The 23,170-nt window shown below is 39.1% G+C and overlaps 1 protein-coding gene across 1 annotated transcript in view; it reads right to left on the reverse strand.

Moving 5' to 3' along the window:
• Positions 1-4,187: 4,187 nt before the first annotated feature.
• The window catches only part of MIER1 (mesoderm induction early response 1, transcriptional regulator), a 22,264-nt gene continuing 3,281 nt past the window's right edge, over positions 4,188-23,170 (reverse strand). The window contains exons 3-12 of the mRNA XM_009575183.1: positions 19,507-19,674; positions 16,841-16,973; positions 14,581-14,645; positions 14,200-14,272; positions 10,764-10,915; positions 10,102-10,183; positions 8,647-8,741; positions 7,995-8,122; positions 6,175-6,314; positions 4,188-5,350 (exon numbers count right to left, since the gene is read on the reverse strand). Coding sequence (XP_009573478.1) covers positions 5,025-5,350; positions 6,175-6,314; positions 7,995-8,122; positions 8,647-8,741; positions 10,102-10,183; positions 10,764-10,915; positions 14,200-14,272; positions 14,581-14,645; positions 16,841-16,973; positions 19,507-19,674 — 1,362 coding nt within the window. The 3' untranslated portion in view covers positions 4,188-5,024. The remainder of the gene's footprint in view (positions 5,351-6,174; positions 6,315-7,994; positions 8,123-8,646; positions 8,742-10,101; positions 10,184-10,763; positions 10,916-14,199; positions 14,273-14,580; positions 14,646-16,840; positions 16,974-19,506; positions 19,675-23,170) is intronic.

Raw genomic sequence — 23,170 nt, forward strand, 5'->3', positions numbered from 1 at the left:
GGGGCCGGCCTTTCGGGGCAGCGGGTGCTGAATGGGGGTGGAGGGGATTGGTGTGCTTACGGTATTTATTAGCGGCAGCACAGAGGGCTGAGCCGGTGCGCCCCGGAGCGAGGAGCACCCTTCAGTGGGGCTCCCCCCTCGTAGTGCAGAATCGGAGAAAGAAAAAAATACCCCAATCAGTTTTACTGCTTCCTAAATTTCCCTAAAGCCTTGGATTTGCAATCAGCCGCAAAGCTTTTCTTTTTTTTTTTTTTTTTCTTTTTGGGGGGGGGGGGGGGAGATGCTAAATGTTTCCTGCTGGCTAAATGCTTCCTGCTGGGCAGAAGACCCAGAGCTACTTGCCCATCAGCTCCAGGCGGGGTTACTGGTCCCAGCACTGGTTCCCAGCAGCCGGGCGGTGCTGGGGCCGGTAGACCCCCGGTCCCGGGTTCCCCTGGTCCCTGCAGCTTCCAGCCGCCGCAGCCCCCTCCAGCGCCTGCTCTCGCTGTGCCGAACCCCCCTCCTTCAGCCGCACCCCTGCATTCGCCTCCCTCGCTTGAACAGAAGTATTTGGAAATGACTTTTTGCCACGTTTGCTTGTAACTTCGCTGGGCTGAGGCGTTCGCAGTCAGGCTGTGGATTCTGTCGAAAGGTTTGATTTTTGTTTATTTTTTGAATCTACTGGTTAGATTTATTGTCCAAACGGTAAAATATTTTTAAAGCTTATTTTGTTTGTAACTGGGCACACCTCGGTGCCAGGGTCTGGATGGTATTGTATACACTGGGAAAGCAAACAGTATTTTCTATGCTATTAATCAACTAAAATTTTTCTATATGGAGTATTTACAAAATGACCATTTTAGTGATTAAAAAGGTGATCTTTTTATTTGAATGTATGGCAGGCTTTATATGTCCATCAGTGATGATAGCAAAAAAAAAAAAAAAAGATTTTATGTGCCTATGTATTTTTGTACTGGCTTCAAATAAACCAATGACCTTCCCTCCTCCTACCCGGCCTGCTCTTGCCGTCTGCCAGGAGCTGGCCCTTGCGTCCCTGGAGTGGCACGAAGAGAAAGGCTGGCGATAAAGGCCAAATAAAATGGGTGCAGCCAGGCTCCCCCAGCACCCCGGCGGTAGCATGTTTGTTGTCCCTTCTGCGTGTACTCTGGTACACGTGGGGGAAGCAGGGGCGAGGGAGGTCTCTTGGGTTTTCAGCTTTAAATATTCTTTGAGGAAGGGAGGAGGAAAAGATCCTAATGGGAAAACCAAAACCAAAAGCCCCCAGTGCTTTGCTAAAATCGGTCCCTTTCCTTCTTCTCAGCTAGCCCGAGCTGTTACATGGGCTGTAACGTGGGGTGTTACACGGGGGAATGCGGCACTCTGCGAGGTGCTTAATGCTCCCATTTAAAAAACTGTGCTGGGCTCCGCGTGCACGGTAACTGCAGAGCAAGAGCTGGTCCCAACGTCAGCAGGACGGCTCACGTCCCTGCCGCACCTCCTGCCCGGTGCTCTGGCTGCAAGTAACAGCGGTGTTGGCACTTACCGGGCCTTTGACTTAGAAATAAAAATTAACTCTTCAGTTGTAACCCACAGCTAACCCACCGCCGCCCTTCCTCGTCCTGTCCGTCCTCCATGGCAGCACCAAGCTTGCTCTCTTCTCTGTCCTCCTTTACATTACGCTGCCTTTACGTTAAAGCGTACAGCACAACCCTCCTCTCCCCAGGCTGACCCACCGCCCTCCAGCTGCCCGGAGGAATGCCCGCTCCGGGCTACCTAACGCCCTCCCAGGGCACTCGGGGCAGCCGAAGGGTGTTGGGGCGACCTGGTTTTAGGGGAACTGAAAGACACGGTTCAAAGTTTAATCAGAAAAGGGTATTTTGTTTCTGCGGTTTTCACCGCAGCAGTTAGGGAGTCACTACCACCCCGCTACAAGGGGATGGGGTGTTGGCATCCTCTGTGAGCAGAAGTACTCTACCCGCTGTTCTGATCAAAACACTCAGGAATTTTTTATGCAAACAGTACGTTTAAAAAAATATTTTAATAAGCTTTTTCAGAATTGCAGACAGGGAGCGGGGATAAGAGAAGGGAATTACTAACAGTGCAAAATTACTATGTGTGGAAAAATGTATAAAACTAATTTGTAAATTTTGTCTGTGTGTGTGTGTGTGTAGTTGTTTTTTTACTATCACGTTTAATCCTTTAGCAAGCCCAGCAAGGATTTATTCTGTTGAACTGGATTCTCCGTTCAGGCTGCAGTCTTAAAGCACTTCATGAATCCAGGACACCCGCTCCAGCCGAAGCCATCACGATAGCGCTTGAAAAAACATACCCAAGTGTCACATGCAAGTTGTGATCTTTTCAGCGCAGTTTGGAAACACGTTCGAACACTTCTGGGCTCCAAACTGTACTGAAAGCTTTCTGAATGAAATCAAAGTTACTATATTTCTAGAATTTTAAATAGCTTTAGTAGTGCAATGACTTAATCAAGTTATAGTGGCTGCATTTTGAAGAACATGAACAAAGTACTGTATAAAACACCAGCATAAACAAAATGTAAATTATAATTAAATATTCTTAAAAGTCTAGCTGAGCATTACATATTTGTTGATTATGGAATGTCAGGTCTCTTCTATGTATAGATCACCAAAAAAAGGTAAGATATAAAACAAAGCAACATTCCTGAAAATATACACAGTGCTGTATTTCACACACAAGCCTGAGACAATTTACTTATAAACTTTCCTATAAATTTTTGGAAATATTTCCAACTTGCAAACAAAAATGCATAAAAATAAAATTGAAAATAGGACTCTAGTTGCAAAGACTCTCAGAAGCACTGCCCTCAGTCTGAAACCGTCTTGAGACCATCTTTGATATAAGGCTGTGATACTTTGGGTTTCCGTTAATAAACCAGATTGCAAAGTTAACAGCAACCTCTCGCTAAAGCAATCAATTAATTAATTGATTAATGCAGGCCATACGTTAGCAAACCTTACTGTTGTGCCTCCCCACATAAATTGCTGTCTAATTCTAGGCAGATGTCAACTGCTGCACGACGGCTGAACCAGTCAGAGCGGATCATTCACAACATTTCTGGGAACAGCAGGTTAATACACTCCAGTAACTCGTCATGGTGATGGAGCCAGGCCGGATCCAGAGGAGTTGGCTCATTAATGACCATAAAGTCCAAGTACACGTAGTTGAAGAAGAAAACAAAACCCTTAGCAGTTGGTTTTTTTAGGTTGATACGTTAGGTTCAAACCATAGGATCGTACATTTAAAACTGGAATTGTAAAGACTCATAAACGTCAAGTAAAAATAACCAATTAAAATGAACAGTACACCTGTAAGCCACAGGAGGAGGAGACAAGATTATAAATTATACAAATGAACAATTTTTCCTATTTTTAATATAGTAGATGTGTAGCTGTGGCTTAACAAAAATTAAAAAAAACAAACACCGCTATTAAAAATCTTTCTATTTCATGGATGTAAACCGTAGGGTTTCAAATTATGCTAGTGAGAGGGTGAGCAGCACCCCCTCCATGCATTTGCAAAGAAGTTTCGTTTCTCCCACTTTAATCTTAAAATAGGTATCCATACCTATTCTCACTTCTTGCACACGTGAGTCTCTATATACTGAATGTATATATGTGCATATGCTGTACCAAGTATGTGTACGTGATGTTTCAGCTCCCACTAAAGATACCCATCCGTATCAGGTCCACTAGTTCTCAGAAATTCAAGCGCAGGCAGCAGGTTACCAGCTGCACGTCCATTTCTAACCCGTACAGCCAGAATCACTTGACCCATTTCCTACCCTTCCTGTGCTCAGTGAAATGTAGATGATAGATAGGCTGAAAATAAATCAACGGATAACCTAACACCTGATCGTGGCAAACAAGGTTTAGTAAACTTAAGCATTTGGCTGACGTGAAATCTATCTGAGCTCAAAATAAAATGAGAAAATGTATAATGAAAGCAAGAAAATTTGTGCAATGCAAGCATCATGCTTAACAAATTTTTAGCGTCACTATTTGCCATAAAACAGAAGTAAGAAAAAACATGTTTTCAAAATCAAATGACTTCTAACTATTCTGGATGTTAATTGTTTACTGTTTTCTGAGAAGAAAGTAACATATTGGTGACTAATAAGCATTTTTTAAGTCAATTGGTTTGGTTTGGGATTTTTTTGTTGATTTTTTTTTTTAGAAAAGAGTTCAGCAAAATAAAATGAAGCTGACATTAGACTCAGGATATCAATTCTCTCATAAAAGTTTACCAACTGTACAAGTTAAGAAAATTATACAAGCTTTTGTTTTAAGAAAGGACAGTTCAATCAAGACATAAGTACTGTAAAAATCTTTCAAAGGCTACAAAGAAATCTGGAAAAATACAGAATGTATTTCTTTAGCCCAGATAAAGAATATGGAAAGACATCATTGATGTCAACAATTTTACATACACAAACCTGACCTGGTTTATTTATTTACCTTTTAAAACTTCTATATATAAAAATAGTTGTGCTCATAACTTTCAGGATTCATAAGGGTTCCTTAACAGTGGGATGACACTTTCCTCTCGCTAGCATGAGTGGAAGTCTCTGTGCCTACTCTGATGTGTGTCTTGGCATTCTGTATTTCATTTTAACTTCCTGCAACATTTGAACCAGCCCCCTGCTTCAAATAGGATGTTTTGTTCACTTGTACAATGCTTAAATGGTGTATTACACACAGAAGTTTCTTTAATGTATTAGGCTGGGAGTATTTTTGCAGAAACTCACTGATTTGTTTCTCAAATATTTTTAAGAGCCTTAAGAGTTCCCAGAACTACAGTTGCCAGCTCTGAGAAATGGAATATTCTCCTACTGCTTTTCAGCACTGAAAAAAAACCAAACAATCAGATCGTAAGAGCCAACTAGAAGGTGTATAGAAAAAATCTCAGCAGATTGTTTTATGGAACTGGATTTTGTAAGGTAACCCATCAACCCTGAAAATTTTAGACACCCAAAATTTACTCCAAGGAATAAAATCAGCTCCTCGTATTCAGTCATCCAAAGTTTCTAGTTCTTCAAGCTTCCCATGTGAGTTTGCTTCTTGGAAGAACTCTGAAGAACCTGGACTCTCTTTCCCATTGCTGTTAATTCTTCTTCTTTTTAAAGGTCTTTCGTTTTTTTCTTCAAAATCATTTTCGTTTCTTGAAGCTGAATGAGCAAGTTTTGGGTCAATGGAAAGGTTTTCAGTTTCATACCCATTTGTATCCAGATCTGTGTGAGGTGTTTTCTTGCCACTGGTAGGTCCATTTACATGCAGTCCTTCAATTTTTGCTTCATCTTTATTTGGTATCTCACCTGGCCCATTAGCAGACACCCCTGCGTTACAGAGACATACCGTGAGAAAGAATAGAAGCGTAAGCAGTAACAGAACAATCTGTGAGAGGTCAATAAAGCAGAAGTCTAACTAGTCCCATTGAACTAAAAAGCCAATATTGTTCTCCGTATCCTCACTGTGTGATGAATGAGTGATTTATCTGCATACACGAGGGAGTTTATGGAAGCCCTTCCAAGCAACAGCAGCCAAGAAATCCCCTAACTGTACAAGCTGCAGGTGGACTGTCCTCACCTGGGCAGTTTCTGCAGCTTCCACTCGACTTTCACAATCTGATTCAGCCCCCAAAAGGTCCTCCCCTCCTCTTGCTACTGCTTTCACTTCAGCTCCTTCGGAACGGCTCTCCTTTGCTTTTGAGGTTTTCTTCCTTCTCAAGTGATCGTACCCTGGCTCTTCTCCCATTCCTAACTGCCCTTTAATGCCCCACATCTGGTAAGAATAGCTAACCGTGTTCCTGAGCCAAGCACCAGAGAAGCACTAGTGTGCTGCGTGATAACCCAGTTCCCATCTCAGTTGTTTCAAATATCCTCCACGGGACTCCTCGCAAAGTTAGCATTGCGCTGCACTAGCATGGGGAAGACAATAACAGATTGTTTACATTTAAAAGGCAGATTCTAGTGGAGATTTATCTTCAATATGTGACCTCTGGCTAAATGCCAATGTAGCTTTTTTAAAAAACATTTTTAACTTAAAGCTGCTAACTAACACCTTGGAATATATTTAAAAGTGGCAAGCTGAACTTCTCATTTGGCTTGTCATCTCCGATGATTTGGCAACTCTGTTTAGTAGGAACAGGGAACACACTTACCATTCTGATTACTGTTGCTGGTTGTGCTGTCTTCCCTTTCAGACTGGCTGGTGCTGCTGTTGGAAGTTGTAGGAGGAGGGGACGGAGCTCTACTGGAAGCAGCACTTTCACTTTCATCCAGGAGACGGTCCATATAATCTCTACACAACAGAAACAGCACATTCAGCATTGCTCTTGCTGTGTAAAGGATTGGTGTTATTTGTACAAAAATATTCACTGCATATGCTGCAAGTGTGACCAATTTTGTATCATTTGTGACATTTTGTATCTTTTGAAATGCACAGACTTATCTTGCAAAGTTAACACTTTAAGATCTCCTGTGTTAACTGGCCCACATATGGTTTGCCCACAGCAACTACGTATTTGTTGACCAATCACTGCAGCCAGCTTATATAAATTCAGCCTGTGCTTATGCTAAGTCCCATAAGATCATGCACAAGCAGAAACTTCAATATGCTGTGATGTTGTGGACTGTGTTTTCAAGGTGATGCTCTCAGGCAGGTTCATGCTAAGCTCTTGCAATTTGCTGTGGCAGTGATAACATACCATTAAAGTAAGTAAGTTTTCTGCACGTACAACCTCAAAAGGGGTAAAGTTAAAAGCAAATTAAAAACTTCAGAGTTAAAGATAAGACATTTCCATATCTGACATCTATTACAGTCCTACAATTCAGGTCACTAATAGTAAATCTCTTACGAAAGATTTAAACAAAGGTTGGTAAAGCCCTTCTACATACGGTATTAGTCTGGATTAACTCCAGAAACAGCATATCCTCACACATAATTATTCTGGAACTGATACTGCACCCTAAATTCCCACATCTATCTGCAAAAGCATTCAAGAATAGACAAGCACAATCCTTAATGACACTTCTTCTGATCACCATATGCAGTCAACTGCAAAAGAATCAGAGAATGTTTTAAGTGATTAACAACCAAAAACGTCTACTAATTTGGGCAAAAACGGAAAAAAAAAAACAACCCAGATGGAAGAAGAGAGGGAGACAGACAGTCCCTAACAACTGGTTAAGAAAATCCAGCAGCATTGGGTGCTTCTCTGTAACAGTCTACTTTACAAAGCCACAGATGGCAACTCTTAATGTCATACTGCAAGTTCACTTCAGCGGTCCAACATACAGTTCTAAAATGTTTAAAGAAACAATATTAAAAAGAAGGATAAACAGAAAAGCCAGGAACAAATGAGAAGAAAAAATAATAGTAAAAAGACTTGGAGAACGTCAGCGGAAAGTCATAGCATTGGAATGAAGGGCAGAAGAATACATTGGCTCACTTGCTCAGATTTGAGGGAGGAAAATATACAGCTATGCACAGACATTTCCCTCTTTGCCTAGTAGAGACGTGAATGGGGAAAGGAGCTATATACACCCAAAAAAGCCCTGGTATGGAGTACTGTGTTGGCCGGAATTCTTGCCAAACAATACATTTCAAGAGTTGTATACTACAGCATGTACCACAAATCCCACCTGAAACTTGTGACTAACGCCTTTGTATAAAAGATGTCTTTAAAGTAAAACAAGCATTTTAAAAATTCCACATATTTGCAGCAGTTACATTTGTGAAACATTTAAACAGAAAACAAACTAAATCAAAAAGCTGTTCAATGCAAATTGTTGGCCTTATTCCAAATAAATGTATTCTAAAAATTACATTATACGCACTAGTAAGCTTTTCTTACACCTTGGCTGTTTTCCTGCTGCAAATTGGAATCCCTAGGCTGTCATACCATTTCAGATTAGAGCAGTATAAAATAAAGATTTAGATCCAACACGTAAAAGCACATAAAAATAATGCACATCTTACGTTACACCAGGATGAAGATTGTATTTCTTCTTTCCAAATCGGGTCTGCTGCGCAAAGAAATCATAACGCTCTGATTTCTTCCACATGTAATAAAATGCTACACACTCACCAACTGATCTTGTTCGTACCTAGGAAATACGTGCCATGCAAATTTTGATGAATTTAAATACATTTTTGGCAAAAAGCTACCATTTAAATCAAAAGGTGTGAAATTCAAAGTCAATGCTTCTTTATACAACATAGCAAATAGTGGAAACTATTGACTCAAAATTTCAGAGGCCTAGAAATTGAAATGCAAAGTTTAACAGTATTTCTAAGAATACTGAAGATATCGTGACGTGCCGCAAGAAACAGCTTCAGGAGAAAGATTCAAGTCTGCTTCACCAGTCTATTCAAGACCAGAATAAGACTCTCGGGATGCAGATCTTCCCATATGTATGCGCAGCAGGATTTTTGCACTTTTCTGAACTTAAGGTTCACAGCCACAGTTACAGAGGATTTCTGGACTTTGACAAATCAATCTGGACATATATGTAGTAAAAATTAGAAGGAGTAAATACAGTAATTTGTGAAGGAAATTGAGGATAAGAATTTATTTACAATTACATTGCTTTAAAAAAAGAAGTGAGAACTACACAACATCAGTGTTTACCTTATTTGCCTGAATCACATGAAAATCCTTGCCATAGACTTTCAGTCCTTGTTCAAAGTTCCTGCATTCTTCTTCTGTCCAAACAGATAATTCTTCTATAGCAAGGAAATGCAATAAAGAAAATACTTAACAAAAAAGCATACGGTCAATAAAAGAAAACTTAAAGTGACAGAAAACATATGTGGTATTCAAGTTTCTTACACCATCTGCTGACTAAATGAGAACCACCTCCAGAAATTTCACTTACTAGCACAAAAATGAAAATTCTCCCTTCTAGTGAGTAGGTGGGAGACTTGGCTGCCTTACGTAGCTAGTCGGTAAGGGCTGTTATAAATGGTCCGTAACTCCAACCCTGCCGCATGGGGGAAATAACTAGGCAGCAGAAAGAGGAAGAAGGGCTTAGAAACTTGGTCTCACCATGCTGCCCCTAGAACCATAGGAAGCAGGTATCCTTCAAGCCAGGACACAGCATGGAGGAGTTCATACTATGGACTCAAACTGGTTGCTGGTATTTGGAAGAAGCAGGAGAAAAGGAAGGAGGAATAAGAGCTTCTTTACTGCGGGCAAGAGCCAGTAATGATAGGCTGTTAATTCCAGTTACAGAGAAAAAGAAACTGTGCTGCTCACACTATTAGGTGGGAAATCTTGGCCCCACTGAAGCCAGAATAAACCCCTAATAACTTTCAGCCACACTTCTAAGAACTTAATGTAATTTGGCCTTATTGATTCTTAAGGTCATGAATAAATAAGGATTAAAATAGCGGGAGAACAAACTAATCTTCTCTATTTGATCATTCTTGTCTTGTGATTTGCACAGTAAACTCTGGAGAAGCCATAGGTTTGAACGCAGAACCAACAGATCAATGTGCAAGGAAAATAACTTGTGCCTTCTCTTAGTTTCTTGTTCCTTTGAGTATAAAGATCAATATCAAAACAGGAAGTGCTTAAGGCTCCAAAAGCATCTTTAAGACCAGGGTCTTTTTAGTGTAATACTTTTTTAAATAAAAGATTTAGATGCTCATTCTCCTTTATTTAGAATTGTGAATTATTTCATTTTATATTTTATGTTTGTTCCATTAACTTTGATGACTGAAAAGGTCTAGAAGAACAAAGAACAAAATGCCCAAGAAATGCAGAATTCAGCAATGCACAATCACCAAGAAGTAATTTTAAATTTTAACTTCTTATTAAAGTCACAGATATTTATATCAAGCTCCACTGACAGGAAGTTAATTTACACGCCCTCTCTGAGCATGTACCTGTTTATACTACATCTGCTAATTTCATTTTCTCAGGGAACAGTAAGGGATTCACTGAAGGTTGCATTTAAATGGGCACTGATATTTAAGACTTACATGTAGTCAAGCTCAGTCTGCTGACAGCAAAACCCACTATCTGTGTAACAAATAAAATGAGAGTTCAACAATATAAACTTAACTTTCAGTGTATGCTCACCTCTGGCTGCTTTTACATTAAATCTCAACCTTCGTAATGATTCTTCAGTATCAAAATTGCACTTAACGAGTTCATACAATGCCTGGAAAGATGAAAAGACACACATTTAGCATTCTAGATACCACTCAATATATGTTGTGCCACAGAAGCATACTTAGTAAATCACTAATACCTATTAAGAAAAGATTAAAAATAAACTCTTTGAATGAATGTAATATGTCTTTGTACTGTCTTAAATTATATTTCCTCTGTTAAATTTCCAAATCTCTAATTACATAACCAAGTATATATCCAGGTAAAGTATTTTAACATTTTCATCCACTGGATACATTTGTAAAATTGATGGGGTTTTTTTTGTATGAAGAAAAAAAGTAAGTATGCATTCATATAGCTTTAAAAAAATCTGTAACTGAAAGACCAGAAATCATTCATACACAATTATTTATATACAAAATAATGCACTGATACATAAAGCAATGTTAAACCTAAGTTAACAGTTTAATATTTGTTGAGAGGAAAAAAACCCATCACACTTCTATTTCCCCAAGGAATAATAAAGCTGTTTCAAAAGCAATTTTAATTCTTGGGAGTAAAATAAAATAAAATAAAGGGATAATTAATTCTGCAATATTAAACTACAAATTCTAATTACTCTTACATACCTGCTCATTGTCTTTAATGTGTGATCCTTCAGGAATTGCATCTAGGCCTTTCTCATCTCCCGTACGCCTTGATGCTTCATTTAGGAACTCAATCACTTTTTCTTCAGGTAAGAAGTCAGGATTCCACAGCAGCTGGTCATCATTTTCGTACACTGAATTAACCACAGGAGAAAGAAAAACAAGCTAAAACAACAATATAGAAGTTTATTCTCTCTTATGAAGCTAGTGATTATGAAACCTTGGAAGATCATTAGAGCACCAACGTTAATGCAGAACACACACAAGGACAGGTAAAAGGTAGTCTCACAAATGCAGTGATCCAAATGACTAGGATACTATACCTTATATTGTCTTCAAATCTCTGGCATAATCAGTGCTCTAGATTCTAGGACCCATTTATGAAACTCCAGAAACTCCACCTTCCCGGTCCTCCCCCTGAGGCCATTTGAATCACAAGGTAGCAGCACTGCCCGACACAGTCCCTGGAAGATCCATCCAGCGTGCCTTTTCCCTAAGCAGCAGTTTTGCTGACGGCAGCCAGCAGACATGGAAAACTATTTCAGAAACTAATGATATCTGTTTTCTTGCAAGACGATTAGGATCAGTCACATAAAACCAAAAAGCGCACCACCAAAAATGGTGCTAAAAACGCTACCAGGTGTCTGGACCGCTAAATATAAAAGTCTCAGCTAACATGGCTGGCAAAAGCCAGCAACAGGGTCCACTACTTCTCCAAGGAAGATGACACCCAGGCATTCTGAAGTCAAACAGCTCCTGAAAGGAAACGTTGCTAAGACCTTCCTACTATTTCCAAGAAATACTTTCTAAACCAAAATAATTCAGGTAAACATCGCTGAATTTTACTACTACCAAATCTCTACTGTTTTTTCAGAGCTTTTGCACGAGCTTTCAGACCAGGAAAGCCATAGTAAATGGAAGTTTATGGGAGGACCATGGCCAAATGGTATATCCTCTGAATTATCTCCCATTTTTATTTTGAAGAACCTACAAGCTTTACAGGATTAAAATACCAGTACAGCAAAATAAAGTAAAATTCAGGTTTTTAAAAAACAGAATCAGAAAAGTATCCAGACCTTGCTTGTGTCTCAGTCCTCAATGAAAGATAACCTTACAAAAACCAGCAAGAAAGTAACCTTAACATTGATTCCATTAGCTCGGTGAGCACCTTTGACTCTTACTCAACAAGAGAAAGAAGGAGCAAGCACTTGGGAAAGCACGGTCAGCACAGGAGGGGAAGATACGGTAGCATTCTGTGCAGGTGGAAAGGTCAGAGTAGCAGCTAGGTGCATCTCCACTTGAAAAAAATTATTTTTAACATGAAAGACTATAAATAAAAGAACAAAACCGGTAAGGAAAATTATTAAGTGTCCTGCAAAGAAAGACAGCTCCATTTTACCAACGACATACTCTTTGGAAACAGCTCCCAACAATTTTCTGGGAGCTCTTTTTTTCCAAAAGCTAGTCCTAATCTGATGTTTGGTTGCTCATTTAAGAAAAAGATTCTAGGTATCTTGGGATACAAACTCCAGCAGAAGCAACAATTCTTTTCAGGAGATAACCGATAATGGGTTCTGAGCCACCCTTAACGATGCAAGCTAAGTACACTGCGATGTTTATGAATGACAGCAGTCAGTAAGTCTCAAAGCAGCTTGAGCACCTTTCAGTTTTCAGGGCTATCCTTCGATTTTCAAGTCCAAGCCTTCTGAAAACATCTTTTAATTTTGTAGATTTTTAATAAGCTGAAATTGTTTAGTAGCAGCTAATTTGGTTCCCAGGAATACTTCTCAGAGAGCCAGTCCACTGTAATTAGCTTAGTGTAGATTACATGGTCATTCTTTCCTCACAACAGCATGTCAGAACGCATTCTGAAAAGCAATGTGGTTATTCCTGAGAGTTCTAGCATTTTTGTGCTTTTGCTTATGGGACTGGATATGAAGGGACTAGCCTTCTTAGTGTTTGGGAATTTCCCCTTCATTAGAGAACAACTAGGATGATGGGATATGTACATGAAAGTACTAAATACATAGTCTCAGACATTTATTTTTCAACTTTTTAAGTTTCATTAATATTCCAGTTGGAGTCCTATCAAAGATTACATCCAAAACACAGCAGAAAGGAAAGATGTGGCAGAAGATATAAAATCCCACTGGTATATGAAACTAGAATAGCCCTAACTTTTCCTCTCAATGGTTTTTGCCTATGACGTAGGTTCTCTGTTCTGCAGAGAGTAGTGTGCAAGACTATGAAAAACTGGTTTATATAGATTACTGCAATGCACAAAGCAGCTATATCTTTTTAATTATTGGAGGCCAGAAGCCATTTAAAGCTAAGTAAATACCAGGAAAAGCAGCTGACTGACCAGTAAAGCGTAATTTACTGCATCTCAGGCAAATACATAGTTCAAGCTCTATTTTCAGACAGAAGCAGGAAAGCGTGCAAAGAGCAACTTCTTCACAGCTAAAAAGCAGATGTTTTCTAATTTGCCATTTTCTATTTTTAATGGAAGCTCCCGACCTCTCACGTAGTTTTAAATTACATTCTCTTCAACCTCTCTGTCTATGAAGTGCAGAGATGACAGAATGTGTCAGCTTCAGTGTGAGCCTGCTCTAAATCAAATAGCAGGACTGATGCTCTTTTTAGATGGTTTCTAGCTAGATCAGGCTACAGCATAGCTACCGCAACCTGGAGCTTGAAGCAAGACAACTGCTACTACTTGAGTATATACTTGGATTCTAGGAAGGCACCCAGTTTTGTGCTGGTTAGTTGAAAAAGTAACTTACATAAAACTACAAAAGCCGGAGTCTCAAACTGACCCGCAGTGTAAATTCTTAGTAATGGGCTGAATGAGCAGGAAAATTTGCTTCTTTTAAGCTCACAGCTGGGTCTACCTTTCCTGACTTGATTATATTGACAGCATACAGCCAGAGGCTCTGGTTGCGAGGGAGGAAAAAGTTCCTGGAAAAAACCCCAGAAGTAGAACAAGAGGTTCTGTCATACTGATCGAAGAGTTATAAAATGTGAAAATCAAAGCTGCTGGTACCATTTTGGCTCTTTTAACATGTTAATCCAATTCCAGCAACACAATTCTTTATTATCTATTTTGTTTTACGTAAACTAAATATACTAGGTGAAGAGGTTAACATAAGCTACATAGAAAGCTTGTGTACATTACCAAATTAGAATGCAAGAGTTAATAGGCAATAGGCCAGCAATATAATCTTCCTTTTCCCCTTCCAAGACTCAAGCTCTGATGGTAAAGTACAGGATGAACTCTAGTTTGAGACGATGGTTCTGTTTTTCACTTGAAGGAGCTCTTTCATTTTGCAAGACACATGACATCAATCAAATCTTTTATTTCTCCCCATTACAAAATAATCTCAAACACAGCGATAATGTTAATAGTGCTAAGTCTCACCTTTTTCATTCTCTTTGTATTTGCATATGCCAGCTGGAATTTCAGCTTGAAACATAGAGCCTACCATGATTTCCTGTTTTGAAATAACAGAAACAAGAAGTTAAGCAACGGCCGCTGTGATGTTTTTTGTCAGTAAACAAGAGAATGACCACATCTTTTTTTACCCCTTAAAACTTTCATTGCTCAGAATCTAAAAATACAGTTAACAGGCATGATATGGAAATGTATTTTTGACTATCTGGGGAGGTCTTTAGCATTTCTTATATTTATGGGGAAAAACTGGAGAGGATTTGGGTGGTCTATAGAGCTCAGAGTTACTAGGAAACAGATCAACTCAACATTCATGAAACACAGACTTTTTTAACAGCCCTTAATATTTACCTTTTTCCAGTCTTCCGAGGGAATGTAATCTTCATCTTCTTCAGATTCCTCTTCTATTTCACTATCTACAAGAAATCGTTCAAACGTTTACACAAAACGAGCTGTGATGGGGCCCGCGCATGCCAATGCCAGCCTCCAGCAAAGCGGGCTGAGCGCGGCAGCCCGGACGTCACAGCCAGCTCCTGGGAGCACCGCAAAGGGTGACGGGGGCACGTGAGCCCAGCCTCTCATCCCGCCAGCCTCCAGCTGCGCAGCAGCCCTGCTCTGCCTCACTATCATCTCATCTAACACCACACAAGTGCAAATGGCAGTTTTAGTGACAATACTGAATGTTTCAATACTGACAACTTTAAAAAAATGACCCTCCCAATGTTCACATTTAGAACGGATTAAGACACACAACAGGCTCTGAAAAGTTATGGCACAAATGAATACATCCATCAATTTTACTACTACCTAATTAAAATTTGCTTTCCCTCACCCAGCTTTGAAGCAGTTGAGATGATCCACAGCCAAATTTACTACGAACAGTTACTTTCTGAAAGTATTTTTATGTGGATGTTCAGCATCCACATGTGGGTTTCAACACCATTTTCAATGAGCTCCTAGCTTAGTTACTGCTGTTCTTTTTCCCTTACAGCAGCTGTCACTGAATTTAAGGTAGACCACAGCACAAGGTGCAAGAAATCTGCAAGTGTGCTTTTCTCAGTCTTACTGGGATTTAGTAGGCTTAGATGTACTCCTCAGAGATGCACAGCAGCATTTAAAATAGATCATTTCGGATAAGGACTGACAAAAATTTTAAGCTCTTTATGATATAGGCTAGTTGCCTTTCGCAACATAGTGAAAGCAACTGCAATATCTGGTTTATGTATAGCAAGTGATAATATCAGCACTAAAATTATTTGTACATTAAATTACATTCTATACACAGCTGAACATTGTAAAAAAACCAAAACCTACTGCAATCCACGTGCATTATGCTAATGCTATGTTTAAAAAATAGAGCTCATTTAAGATACAAGCAAATCCTCTGCACAGCTACATGCTGAGGTTCCTTGGCATTTTTGGATTAAAACAAACTGCAGATTAGAAAATGGCATTTCTACAATGTCATTAAGTATCAAGTATAAGGTATCATAAGGAACCTTTGCTTTAACTTTTGTTTGTTAAAACATAGAACAGTAGGAATCCAAACATCGGCGACAGTCACTTCCATCAAAGAAAGGTAAGATATCTGTTGTCCAAACAGCCCTGATGATAGCTCAACACTAAAAGGTTCAGATCCCATTAAGTAAGACTGCCACAGAAGTGAGTTTCTAAAGGGACAGCTACATAACACTAGCTCAACAGTATCAAATGGATGCAAAATCAATTTTTAAACAAAACAAGAGAGAAAATACTCAGTCCACAATGCTGGTAACAGTATCAAATGTGGAATTCTTGAAGCAAATTTTCCTCATTGTTATCTTCCCCTTCATTATTTCACGTTTAACAATCCATTGGCCTTTTTCAGATTTCACTGCTCTTGTTTTCTGTGTTAGTGATCTTGAAGAAATCTGGGGTTCTATTTCTTGAAGAAATCTAAATCTAATCTGAAAAAAATTCAGGTTTTACTTTTTCCTTCAGTTGGACTCTCACCTTCTTTCAATGAGTACATAAACTGGTGTCACCGGGCCTTGTCATGACAACCACACACTGTGCAGCAATTATCTAGTTGGAACAGTTCATTTCCTACTTGCAAATATTTTTACCTATGTCCTTAGTATGAACTGGCAGCTGAAACTATGATGGTAAGGTAATACCATACTAAACAGTCATTTACCGCACCTGGACTCCATGTACAAGAAAATTTTTCTGAAGGGCACATCCATACAAACCAGTTTGCAGGATCACAAACTGGACTGTTACAACACTCGGAGTAGTGTCATGTCTGAGAGCCTGCTTTTTCAAAACTGTAGAAATCTAAATTTTTTCGCAAATTTAATCCTTTCTTTTAAGAAGAGAGAATATCTACTGTCCTTATACAGAGTCCCTTATCTGCAGAGAAGATTTAGCATTCAGCTAAAAATAGGACTTTTTTGTTGCTTATTATTTTGAGCATAAGGATAATCAAGAGCAGTGTTATGAAAGAGAACAAACAAATGTTTATAGGTATCAACATGCGTATTTCAGAAACAATACTATGTTAACTCAAGCAGTTCTTAACCAAAGGTCAATCATATTGAGCTTACTGTGCTTAGTACTAAACTGTACATACTTGTATCAAAATATTTACATCGACGAGGGCGAATTATCTCCTGTGGATCTTGAGAAGCAACAGATGGTGCTGGGTCGTCATTAGATGACTGTGTCTCATCTTCCTGACCTGATGAATCTTTTATGGTCTCCTCCTTAAATATAAAAAAGCAAACAGGAGATCAGCTATCCTTTGTATGTGACAAACACTATTTCGGCCATATTTTTTCCAAAATTGTCAATATATCAAATCCCAGTATCTTTTATCTGACTTGGAGTGACTGTCTAGATTGTGGCCTGTCCAGACTGAGCCACAACAAATGTGTTAAACAATCACATTATTTATTGACCAGGATTTTAAGCAGATCAATTTAACACTCAGACTCTAACATACAAATCAGAAATATGAACCACAATTAAATATCATGCCTAGTTTTTTAAATTAGTCAAGCAAATCCTTGCAGTTTTCATTTAATTTCATTTAACTTTAAATTTCACTTCAGTCTTTAAAACCCTTCCTTATGAATTTTCAGTAAAAAAGGGGAGGAATTATTTACTGGCTATACTTTTCTCAATCAAATGGAAATGGTACCTTCCATAAAAATTAATGTCAATAGCGTGGTTCAACCCCACAGGAATAGCATATCAGTAGACTCGAGTACGTACATAGAGTCATTAAAAGATCAAAAATTTAGAACAAGTTTCTTTATTAGAACATAAACCACAACAACTATGGGAATTATTACAATTAAGGAAAATTAAAATAATAAAGGTTAAAAAAAAATTAGCATTTTTTATTTCAATGCATGTTGTCAATATCTTTTATGTGTTCTATGACTATGTTGTAAGCACTCATACTCGCTAGTTCTCTCACAGATGCATTAGGCACAGTGCATGTTTATGTGTACCTTTACCAGCAACCAGAGTATTATCACATGTGCAGCTTAAAGCAGATTAAAAATAGAAAATAGCTAAGCGCGGTATAGCTAAATAAGCTGTAGAAAGATGAGCACTTGCAGAGAAAGCTTGAATGATTTATAAAATTATTCCACCCCCACAGATGTATTTTACTGCCTCTCTGCTAAGTGCATGCAAGCATTTCAGAGCTCTCATTCCTGTACCCTGAGGCAAACAACTGTAACAGGTTCACTAGCTCTCTTTGTGCCCCGTCCTCCCCACCACCTTTGATCCAACCCTACCAAAACTGGGGTAGAATAGGTGAACACACACATTCTATTCAGCCACAGTGCCAAGCCTGCAATTAAGCTCACCCATTGGCTGTGTTTATGGTGCCAAACTGTCAAGCGTTGCTGCTGACGGGCAGGAACACACTTGCTTCTGCAGCACGCTACAAAGTGTTAGTCCCCTACAGAGGGACAAAGATGATGCCTCTTGCTGCTAACAGCAGTGACAGACACTGAGATTTCATCCATTTAAGAGAAAAGATAGGCAGTATCTTAAATCAGCTAGTAAAAGAACTGGAGAACTACAGAGGAGGTCATGAGAACACAGAAGATGGAAGCTGCGTCAGGAAGTAATTAAGAAGCAAGGACACAAGAAGAAAGTGGGACTTCAGGAACACCTCCACGCACAACAAAATAAACCACTTTTGTGTCTTATTTTAATTTTGCATACTTCATGTTATGTAAGTTTCTCCCCCCCTCCAGCTTCTTGAACCTTTTCGGATGTAATATAACTATGTATCTTTCTTCTTTTTGAACTATTCAACCCATACAAGTAGCAATCTTTCACAGCATCTGTCAAGGGAGTTTGTAAATCCTAAGAACTTCATTTTCTGAATCAGATATATCATTCCTCATCTCTGTGTCGCATTCCAGAGATTCTAAAATGGGTAAGACATCAAAGAACAAAATGTACCCTTTTAAAAGCCAGATTAGGTAATGCAACTTCCATTAATGCCTAAGCTTTTTTGTTACTGACAATACAAACGGTTTCATATTTTAATGGAATTCAGGATGCAACTCTGAATGCCACCAGTAATGGAGAAGTTACAGCTGTGCCCATGACAGGACAGGATTGCTACAAATACGTACGACATACACAAGTAGAAAAGACTCTTCTAAAATCAGAAAATTTATTTTAAGAGCACACAGAAGAGGATTTTAAAGATGCTAAATTCAAAACTATACATTTTGCAAAGATATTTGAAGCATTAGATTCAGTTAACAACTTAAGTACAACCAGGGCTGCCAGGCTGAAAAAATACAATTTAAAATGCTAAAGCTAAAAAAATTGCAGCCATCTCCAATACTCAGAGACACATTTAATTCAATTCCACAATTCACTGTTCAGAGTTTCAGTAGATCAGCTTTTCATCCTGAGACAAGTATTCAGCCATATCTACAAAGGTACCTTCAGGCATTTACAACTTCAGTTTTGAAGTTAGCCTATTTCTGAAGGACAAGTGCAATACCTTCTTACATGATGCTATACGTATACATGTACCCTAATTTGCTGCAGCAACAGTTTGGAATGATACAGATGAAATTAAGAGCGATGAAGAGAAATACAGCTGGGTAATTAAGAATAAACATTAGAGTTCAGTACACAAAGCATCTGAAATCAACTATATTATGCATTACTTCTGCCACGATCTGGCATCTTGAGTGGTTGTCTAGTACAGAATGGCTGTAGGAAAATCAGTTTCAAATTAGTGTAAACACTTACTTTGTTTTCACCACTACAGCCACTGTTGTCATCATTATCAACATCATCATCATCTTCTCCCTCCTCCTCTTCTTCATCATCATCTTCATCATCATCATCTTCTTGGAGTGGAATGGTACCATCATAGCCGTAACGGCTAAGTAGCTCCTGGATTGGCATATCACTTTCCTGATAAACATCCAAACAAAGTTTGAGAATTTAACAAAAATATTTCACATCCCACATCTGCTCTACAGCTTAAAGGTGTGCATTTTAAACAAAAACAGATAGATCATGATCAGGTATACTAAGAATGGCCATTCCATTTGACTGTCTGCTAAATGGACAGTCAAAAATAAAAGTTTCGGCTCCCAAGAAAAATGTGGGGGTTTTATGCAGCAGAACTATTTCCTAATCCTTTACAAATTTACAGCAGACCTTGCATACCACCAATCTCTCAAAGGGGCCATAAAGCTCATTAACAGGGTACCAAAGGGCTGTATGCCCCACCCCTCCCTCGGTATTTGCCTACTACTACTTGACCAAAACACAAGCACTGCAATGTGGCAGGTTACGTCTGGTTACATCATATCCCTTCAGTACACAGAGCGAACACACTTGGCTTGAACATGGAGTTAAATCTTCATTTGGGGAGCTGCACTACAGGGACGGTTCTACATAGTTCTGCAACTCTGGCTTTAAATACAAATTTAATTACACCAAAAATGCACCTCTCCATCTCTCTGTGCCTCTCCCCTTTCTGGGCAAAACAAAAAATGAGGGGTTGGATGGAGGTGAGGGATCACCTTATATCCAGGATCACCTGATATCCACGTAAAGATAGTAGTAATGTTTACGGATTGATATACATTTTAAGCTAGTTGACTACAAAACCATACACAGTTGGAAGCAAATCTGCTAAAATATGTGCACATTGAAAAATCTTTGTATTTAGAATGCTGGTCCACTCTGAAGAGACATTGCAAATGATACAGTCATTCTCAAATTTAGTGGCTCCCAAGCTGTTATCAATTGCATTCACTTTATTAATAAAAATTATTAATTGCTGGGTCTGCAAATTACTTACTTTATTACTTTTAATATCTCAGTATCCAGCCTTCAGGGGCAGTATACGGCATCTCTAATGAGATTTTTCAGAGCAGAAACTTTCAGAGAGCATTTTAAAATTATCTCTCTCAGAAGAACAAATCCTTTGTTTATTATTTAAAGGTGTCTGCCTGCTCTAAATATTTCTTCTTAGTATGTAATGTACATCTCGGCTGATAATCAGATTTTTTTAGTTATCGGCTGACCTTAGACGTCCTCCAATGAACTCCTTTCCTAAGGGCTTTCACTGATCAACACATCTCTAGCTTCTGGAAACATACTAACAGTACCAATTACAAAAGGCAAGTGTAGTTAGTTCTGCTGTGTAAAAATAAGAGCAACACAGGGGTTACCAGTATTCGTTATCTGTGTATTTTATTTTATTTTACTTCAAAGAACTAAGCCATTCTACCACTTATTGGTCTACTCTTTGGTTAAGCTATATACACAGTAGATGCAGACCATGTGGACCTAAATGTCCTCACCTTCCCTTCTTGACTTCTTGTTCCCTATCGTATCATTTTATAGGAAGAATTCTTAGAAGTGGGGAATTAATATTTTACTCACACAGACAACATGACAGGACTGTGACCTTAATTAAAACCTAACAGTACAGCTATCAGAAAAATCCTATTCATAATTATCCAAACAAATGTTCTCCAGTACATTTTGGAAAGTAATATACTTTCATTAAGCACTCCTCACCACTATCCCATTTGTAGATACAGACTGAGAACTAAAAAGAACTTTTACTACAATTCTTAGGTATGTGTGAACGATGTAACAGGCATACTACTATATGTTACCTAGGAAAGTGGTATTGTATTTACAACATTTTTCTTAGGTAGAGCCTCTTAACTTCAAATAGTCCATTACAATTCAAAAAGCCCCAAGGGTCAACAACTCTCCAAGATAAAATACAAATCATGATTTCTGTATTGTTTCAGGATATTGCAAAAATAGGAAAGGTTAAAAAAAAGTAACAAGTCTTATCAAAGACATAGAAATTTCCTATGTGGAAGATGTTTAATAATAAGAAATGAATTATAACTCGTGCGTCTGGAGTAGAGGTAAGTGAGGGGGAGTGATATAACAGAGAAGTGTATCAGAAGCAGCACAGAGAAGGTAAATATAATGACTGTACACTGTTCTAGTTGAAGAGCTCAGAGGCAACCACTGAAATGAACTCAGAATAGGTCTGAAAAGCCGAACACGTTTCCCACACTAAATGAACTGCGCAACATTGCCACATGCCTCGTGGACACTGAGTTTACAGAGGTTAAAAATAAAATGGACAAATCCACGGGAGGAGGAAAAACAAGACTGACGACAGGCATTACAGACAAAGAGACAACATCTTTTTCATACATGCCTGAACTGCACCCTGGTAGAGGCTGGAAGATTATTTGGGAGAAACACCGCATGCTTCCATCTGGTTCTCTCACTTAAAGACAAGAGGATGCTGGTGCATAACCCTAAGAAAACCCAAGAGCCCTCCCTGAAAAGGGGGACCCCAAAAGGAGAAACCAAGCGATTATATGAAACAACAAATGGAAAAAGAAAGGGAGTCGAAAGCTTAAAAATCTGTAAGTAATGCAGAGAGGCACCACACACAGCACCCTGGCAATGCTCTCCGCTTCTTAGAGGCACCCAGGAAGCCAGCCCACACCACCCAGTAGTGCTCTGCCCACAGAGAGGGCAGCACAAAGGCAGAGAACTTGGCCTCACACTCCTCAAATCCTCCATGTCACACTCCCTCCAGCTGATGCTTTGTACAGTCAGCTTAGCTAAGAGTGGGAGGAAGTTGAGTTTCTGCAACTTGCTGGGGCCTGGTCATTTATTATTTCCAAGACAGAGTGTGAATGCAGTTTCCTACTACCAAAATTACACTGCCAAGTTTCCAGCGTTTTGGAAAACTGCAGCGTCAGCATATGCCCAGGACGCCGAGAGATGTGCCTCATCCCAGGCACACCTTCCTGAGCACTGTCTCTCGGGCTGCTGAAGAAGGAATACTGGTTAGCCTGGACTTTGGTCACATCTGGTATAGATGCTCCTACACAGGAAAACAGTATTACTGAATACATGTCTGGATATGATCAAGGATAGTCTGCTATACCATCTCGCATATAGCTTTCCTGCCCAAGAAAAACTCTTACCTTTCAAGAAACATCACTGAGAACCACCAAATCCAATACTTCTGATTCCCTTCAAGTACTGCTCTGCTCTCAGGGAACTGTATTTTTTCCTATACCAGAGCAGCATAGAGGGCGACTTCAAGTCTCTAGACGCAGATATGCTACTGCTGTTTAGACGTACTTGCACGGACAAATGCAGAATACTGCTAAACCTCAAGCACCAATGCATTACAGATTCACCAGAGTTTCAACCGATGAGTAGAAAAGGTCCTTACCCTCAGAGGAAGGTGTAATTATTATGACAGTCAGGAGTGAAACCATCAAGGTTCAAAAACGCTTTTGCAAAACCTGACTGCCACCTCGCCTCTGAAGGAGCTGAACTAGTAAATCAGGCACATTCACAGCCTGGGGGAAATCTGAAATAATACATGTAAATGTCTAGG

Source organism: Fulmarus glacialis, unplaced genomic scaffold (genome assembly GCF_000690835.1).
Source record: "Fulmarus glacialis isolate BGI_N327 unplaced genomic scaffold, ASM69083v1 scaffold12263, whole genome shotgun sequence".
Classification (NCBI taxonomy): domain Eukaryota; kingdom Metazoa; phylum Chordata; class Aves; order Procellariiformes; family Procellariidae; genus Fulmarus; species Fulmarus glacialis.